This window comes from Amia ocellicauda, chromosome 14, assembly GCF_036373705.1.
Source record: "Amia ocellicauda isolate fAmiCal2 chromosome 14, fAmiCal2.hap1, whole genome shotgun sequence".
Lineage (NCBI taxonomy): Eukaryota > Metazoa > Chordata > Actinopteri > Amiiformes > Amiidae > Amia > Amia ocellicauda.
In genome coordinates, this window is record NC_089863.1 from 15,693,441 (window position 1) to 15,701,092 (window position 7,652).

General features: G+C 46.3%; 1 protein-coding gene across 1 annotated transcript; it reads right to left on the reverse strand.

Moving 5' to 3' along the window:
* Nucleotides 1-18: 18 nt before the first annotated feature.
* On the reverse strand, nucleotides 19-7,612 carry LOC136768850 (calcium release-activated calcium channel protein 1). The gene is made up of 2 exons (XM_066723236.1): nucleotides 5,866-7,612; nucleotides 19-2,297 (listed from the first exon to the last, which is right to left on the reverse strand). Exons 1-2 carry the CDS (start codon nucleotides 6,184-6,186, stop codon nucleotides 1,734-1,736), a joined length of 885 nt encoding a protein of 294 aa, XP_066579333.1. The 5' UTR covers nucleotides 6,187-7,612; the 3' UTR covers nucleotides 19-1,733.
* Between the last annotated feature and the right edge of the window lie 40 nt (nucleotides 7,613-7,652).

Consider the following 7,652-nt stretch of genomic DNA (forward strand, 5'->3'; position numbering starts at 1 on the left):
GTACAAAAGACAAGGACATTCTTTATAATTTTTACATATTTTTAATACCCAAGATCTTCATTTTGCATGTATATAAAAATAATGTGCACAATTTAAAATACTATTTTATTGCATTTAGTATTTTTCATTTCAAAATTAAAAACAATTCAATTTTTTAATACTTATGATTAAAATCTTTAAAAAAAATCAATCCTTAAAATCACTTAACATTTTTAAAATCTTTGTGATTTTTAACAAACAACAAAACAATTAACTTCAAAATAAACGTGATTAATGCAAAACTGCACACCAACATAAAAGTCAAATACATTGAAAATAACTGAAAATGCATTGGACAAAATAAAGAAACAATTAAAAAGGTAAAAATAAAAAACAAACAAAAAAGGTCCAATGCATTTAAAATTAAATCCAAAACGGTCAATGTATTTGACAAAAGAATATAACAAAACTAAACCAAAAAACCCTAAACAATGTGGTTTAAAAGCAACTAAATCTTTAAAAACAATTAAGATTCCTTTTTAAAATAGTTTTAAAAACAATTTAAAAGAACGTACAAACAATCCCACATTCAGCTGCGTTCGCATTCTCGCAATGCTGTTCTGACCACTGGTGTCACTTTTACATTGTTTCTGCTACAGCTGGGCAGGGGCGGGGCTTGAAACGAGTGACCAATCAGAGAACAACTCGGCGAGCTTCTTATCCAATCGCGGAAGGCCGTGCCCTAGTATCTTTATACGATTTGCTCTCTCTGACTGTCCTCTTTCTTGAAATGTGTGTAAGAAGTGTCAACTTAAAGTCACCATGGGTAAGCGCATCTGACAATAAATTAATAATGATTAACATAATACTTATAAGACGGGCTTCAACAAGTAGTATTCAGCAATTTTTGAAATTCAATTAGGGGTCAGCAACCCTGGCCCTGGAGAGCCAGACAGTCTTGCGGGTATGTGTTTTAAAAAGCCAGTGAGTAAGGGACCTGCCACACATGTTAATCTACCCCTGACTGAGCACAAATTAGCCCAGGTCGCAGTGAAAACACAAGACCCTGTACAGCAGGTTGCTCTCCAAGCCCAGAGCTGTAGACCCCTTACTGTAAACCACCAGTGTGTAAAGCTGTGACTACCATTGGTCCGTGGGCTCAGTGCAAAAAGGTGTGTTCATTTCTTTGTGGGGAAAGAGCCCCAGCCCCCTGCACTCTCCTCTCCTCCTTTTCAGATCTCGGGCACAGAGTATCTTCTGTTCCTACTTGAACCGGGCAGTCCATTTTGTGCTGCGGTTTTCATTCTGGCCACTAGATGCCGGCACAGCAGAGACAATGCCACGTATTGGAATTCACAGAGTGCAAGAGTTGACGCAGCATAGCAAGCTCATCATTCGGGGATGGATTTAGGCCGGTCAAAAAGTGCAGACCTTATGAAAGTGTCCTGTAGAACCCCAGTGTCTGCTGGGTAGGTTTGTGTTCCTGTTTAAGGGGGTCTCTTCCTCTCCTCAGTTGGGCTTGTTTTTCAAAAAGTCTGGTGGACACAGCAGTGATGATCAGGAGGAAGGAGGTGTGCTGAGGCAGGACAGAGGCATTGTGTGCAGGGTGTCCCCTGGTAACACCAGTCCCTTGGTCTCCCGCTTTGACCCTGCCTGAGTCAGTCTACCTGTTGGTGGTCTCCCACTCCGATTCTGTGTCTGTTTCGGTCCATCTCTTCCTTTCTGTCCACGCACCTCACCCTCTCTCTTCTCCCTTACACCGTGTCAAGCTGCTGCTGCAGGTGCTTGAGTGTGTTGAGCTCCTGGCTGTGCCGGTCACTCTTGTGGGAGAGCAGGGCGCGGTAGAAGTGGACGGCAAACAGAGCGAAGAGCAGGCCAGCCGGCACCATCACCACGGTGGCCACCACTGCGGCGCTGTAGCCCTCTCCTGACCCGGACACCATAACATTATACCCCGTTGTTGGCCGCGGGGTGGTCCCCTGTTTCTGCCCCATGTCTACTTTCTTGCCCGCGCTGAGAGGCAGGAATTTGACCCAGCAGAGCAGAGCCACCTCGGCCAGGAAGAGAAGCAGCCCCAGGACGTTGGAGAAGGCCCAGGCCAGCTCAATGTGGGGCCGCAGCGCAATGTGCGGGGACTGGCCCACGCAGCGCAGGTTGTGGATGTTGCTGACGGCCTCCAGGTGGGGCAGGATGCAGGTGCTGACCAGCAGGGCGAACAGGTGTAGTGCCACCAGCACCGTGGTCACCACGCTGAAGGACACCAGCAGCCCCGGGGGGTAGTCAAAGTCCTCGTCCAAGGACACCTCCACCATCGCCACCTGGGGGGAGGGGGAAGAGCATCAGTCCCCTGAGACTGCTGGCCCCGCAGTTCACGGCACTAACCCCATACTTATGCCAACCCCACTCAGTCAGCACTGCTAATGTAACCGGCCTGACACACACAGGCAGACAACCCGGCAACAGCAAATCAAAAAGGAAAGTGGACACTGGTCAATGTTGATTCTTTCCATCTTCTAGTTTACTCGGAGACACCGGTTCAGCTTACATCTTATTCATTACTTGATGCGCCTCCTTAGCAATAGAGTGGCAATTCCTTTCAGACGATCCTATCAATTCCACAATAGTAAATTAAAGAACAATAACACATTTTTAAACAAGAAGGGTATTGTTTACAAATTACATGCTCTACTACAGCATACTATTTATGGGGCTCCTACACTAACACACTGCCAATCAGAGTCAAACAAAACCTCCTATCTAGAACACTGGGACAAAAAACTAAAGTCCTACAGGCCCTAAATGGAGACAGTGGAGGAGTGAGTGCAGAGGGAGAGGGGAGAAGGGAGGGAGAGAAGGAAGGGTGGACTCGGAGGAGAAAGGGGCTGGTTGTCTGGGTTTATTTATAAACACTAACCAAATATTAAGTAAATGCGTGAAAGAGAGGAACACATGACCGACTCAATGCTACAGTACATTAAGAGAGGGAGAAGTAGGGCTTAATGAAATGCATTTTATGTAGTCTACAATAATAATCATTACAAAAATCAATGTCAACATAAAGATCTTAATTTACACTCCACCCCACACCCAGGTTCCTCTGTCAATTTCCTGTTTGCGGGCTCCTGGCTTCCTGTTTATTCGGCGCACCGCAATTGGCTCCACCCAGCCAATGATGGCAGCGGGGTCGTCATGGCTTAGAGCCAAGCACAGGGAGCCATTGTCACAGAGTCTGATCTCGGGATGAGCTCCGTGTCAGGGAGGCAGGAAGTATTTTTAAACATATCCAGGCATCCGTCTACTTTCCCCATCTGTCTCTTGGCCAGACTCGCTTTCTATATATATATATATATATATATATATATATATATATATATATATATATATATATATATATATATAATATTCCTGTGTTGCTCACTCACTATCAGCAATGAAACAAATATTAGAGATTAGAGAGATTTAGGGATTTAGAGATTGGGGAGAGGAGATGACCCTTATGCAACTTTCCCCTTTTACCACAAAAGTACTGCAGTGAATGTAGCTCTCTCCCTCTCTTCTGGCTTTAGCATCTCTGTCCTTTTCAGTTGGACTCTCTCTTTATCCATCAATATCCTTGACTCCTCCTCTTTTCTGTAGCTGCTCTTCTCTTTCTCTCTCCTTCTGTGTGTGTGTGGTTGTGCGTCTCTTCCTCTCTTCCTGTATCTGCATCTCTCTCTCCACTGCCTCTGCCTCTGTGTGTGTGTGGGTGGGGGCTGTACCAACTGGAGAAGATTAAGTTTAAGCAAGTCAGAAACAACTGACATGAGCCTAGAACACCTCCTAATCTCTAATTTGCAAATCTGTTCTCTTGTTTAACCCTCCCCCGAGCCCAGGCATTCAGACGCACTGAAGGGGTGGCTTGCGTTTGTGTCGCCTGCCTGCATCTGCTACCCGCACGCTCCGCATCATCCAGAACTCGGCTGCTCGTCTGCTGTTCTCCCTGCCTTGATTCGCCCCCTGCCACCGCCATCACTGTGCCTCAGTCTCTGCTCACATCCAGTCAAGACTTTGGCTCTCATCTACTGTTGTCTCGACCAGACTGACCTAGCTACCTACTGGCTCTCCTAACACTACCTCCAGACCTCTCCGTCCTCCTGTGCCAGACACTGTTCCCCCTCTGCTCCCCTACCTCCAGAGCCTGCTCCTTCTCCAAGCCCCTAAGTGCTGGAACCACCTACCACCCGAAGTCAGGACCACACAGTCCCTAATCTCCTTCTGGCGACTCCTCAAGACGCATCTGTTCAGACTGTACCCGTAATACAGCAGCCTAATCTCCTAGCTGCTCTTATGCACTCTTATTCAACTATGCACTTCCATTGTTTTACTGCAACTTCTACCTACCACACCCTTAAGCACATACCTAAGACATAACTGCATTATGTCTGCACCTGTTAGCTCATTGTACTAGGATGTATGCTTATTGTGTTTTGTACTGATTATATCACTATATCATATCATATCACTGCCCTTTGTAAGGCTTTGAAATGTTTCTTGTGTAAACTGTAAGTCGCCCTGGATAAGACGTCTGCTAAGAAAGAAATTAAGATATGCATGCCGGAGAGGGAGAGCTGTAGAAGTCCAGTATCCTGTGAAGATGGATAGACTTAGTTTGAGGGTGGGAATCCCACTATCGAATTTGTCTTTTTTTATTTATGTAAAAACAAGCCCATGGAATAATTCAAACCCTGATTCTACTGCCTTTAACAGTGGACGACTGGACACCAGCAGGGTAGCTACCTATTATCCCCGCAGGCCCCTCCACAAACTGGAAGCCAGAATCGACCTGCAACTCAACCTCCTTGTTAACCGAACAGAAACGTGACCCAGGCCGGAGCCCCAAACTCCACCACATATACTTGATTGAAATTGATCTAACTCCAAAAACACTATATACAGAATCGGTCTAAACCTAACAATAAGACATGTCCTCACTGCACACGCCTCAACCCTACGAGCCCTGTCCAGCATTATTAATGGTCAAGTTTGACACGCACTTCGCTCACTGTCTCTCTTATCTTTGCTTTTCGTCGCTTGACTGGTGTCTCCATCGGATCATGGCGGGTTACAGAGATTAAGAGTCAAGGAAAGAGTGTGGGAAGTTGCACAAACGCACTCTTGCGAAACAATACAGGCGCAGGGCGCGTATAGGAAGCAAAAATCTGGCAGCCATTAAAGAGCGCAGGGCATTCATTTAATCTCCCAGTATCACACACACTCCACAGCCCGTCCCACTTGCTCGTCCAGTTGTTATTCCCAGGCACAATTATAACGGGGGACATGTCCAAACACCCTGCTGGAATCGGATTCAATCTAAGCTGGATGTGAAAAACATTGCAATAGTATTAGTTAAAATCACCATTCATGTCCGGACAGTTTTGTTTTTAAAATTAAAGTCAAACAAAAACGTCGTTTTCCATTCTAGATCAGTTTGTATTAACTGATATTTAGGCTGCACCTACAACAGAACTATGTACAAAAAAACCTGAAAACTCATCTAGAATGTTTATATATGTATGGCATTCTAAATAGCCTACATTCCAAATATATGGACACATTCAATAGCCTATATACACATACATGCAAATTCTCTGTATGGGTGATGTCACTCTGACACTTACATTCGTTCATTGTGTTAACTTGCATCTCTCTAAAAGTATGTTTCTCTGAAAGTTACTCGCCTCAATTTTTGCATGAAACACGACTTCCTAAAAACGATTTAAATCACTAGTTTAATACAACGCCATCGAGCGCCACTGGTTTATATTTTCTTATCAATTAAGCCCTAACCCCCGATCTCTACCCACCTAGCTCCCTACTGTACCCCACCCAAGACCCCGGCGCTCTCACCATGGCGAAGCCGGAGAGCAGCGCCGATGTCCGGCTGGATGCCTTGAGCTTGGCCCGGCTGAGGTAGAGCCGGCGCCAGTTGAGCGCTTGCACCGAGTGCTCGTTGGCGCTGATCAGATCCATGTAGGTGCTGGTCACGAAGTCCCGGTAGGAGGACAGGGCGCCGGCTGCGTCCGTCTGGGTCGGGGAAGCATCTCCAGGTCCGGGTCCGGGTCCGGGTGCGGGTCTGGGTGCGGGTGTGCTGCCGAGGCTCACGGACCCATCGCTCACTGTCAACACGCAGGGCGACACGGTGGACCCGGGGGGCGATTCGAGATGCATGGCCGGTGTTGGAGGTCAGTAGTACCGTCGTAGTAGTGGATCCGAGCCGGTGCACCCAAAGTCAACCCAGCTCCTGTGCAGCGATCACGGACCCCGCAGCATCGGTCACACAGAGAGAGGCAGGACGGGACGTGCACCAATCCGCCGGAGATGACTGAGTTTAGGAGTCATGGTCGACTGCCGGAGAGGAGATAGAGGGAGGAGGCGTGGTGTAATGAAAGTAAAAGCACGGAAAAAAAAGCAGAGAGAAATAGAGCATTTAAGAGGTAGAGGAGACCAAGAAAGAGGCACCAAGAGCGACAGACAGAGTGAGAGAGGGATGCGTTTTCAGAGACAGAATAAAAGGACAGCGCTGCTTAAATCGGCGGCCAAGGTCCATCTGGATTAATAATCTGAGTAGGAATCCAGTAATCGGAGATGGAGAAGTGAGTTAATCCGCAACACGGAGTGACAGGCGGCCACGTTTAAACTGAAACACTATAAGCAGGCGGGACGGGAGGCTATAAGACCGTTTTTCCGTTTTGGAAGTTTCTCACGTTCGTCCCTCCTTCTTTCTCCTCCTCCTCCTATCCCCCCCTCCACACACTGGAGATACTGGGGCCGGGGCCGAGCCCGGGCTGTCAGTCTGTCTTCGTCGGCACTGACGTCTCAGTCCACCCCACTGAGTGACGGAGTTATAGTATAGTGTTCACTCATATAGAGAGTTTGGAGGGATGGTGAACCTATTCAATAATAAGAAGAAGAGGAAGAAGAAGAATGTATTGATGACGCAAAAGTGGTTCTTAAAATAAATAAATACTCTAAATATAGGATATCATTATAATGATTGATTATTTTGCCCTATACCTTCATCCAAGTCTTAAAAGAGCACAATAAGATATAATTAGTATACAATAACATACAACTATGATGTACAAACAGAACTCAGCATGATATCATCACGCCTAATTGGTTAATTGGTTTCCTCTAGACCCCTTCCAAGTCACTTGCGAACAAGGCATGAAACTAATCTTCATTCATGTGCGCCTGTTTCTTCCCCGAAATCTGAAACGGTTAAGTATTGTTCGGTTTCTCAGTCTTACTTGTTACTAAACAGGATTAACCAGTTAAAAGCGTTGCACACTGAATTCGAGGCTTTTCTCGGTGCTCATTTGCACGCATTCATGTCTTCAGGTCATGCAGATTGAATTGTTTCAAATATTTTATACTCTGTCTTAATTGTGTGTTTTGGGGTTGACCAATAATAAGTGTCCATTATTCCTAATATGTTGGGACACTATTTGATGTCGGGGAAACTCCGTCAGTGGCCCAAAACTACATAACCCCAAACGCCCTACGACAACATGTGCATATCCGCTGGGCCGCCATGACACTTGTAGTTCTCTGCCCAGCTCAAGGCTCCCCAGAACAATGAAAACCTAATTACGCCAGCCTCCAATTCCCAGAACCCCCTTCGGCGCCGCATG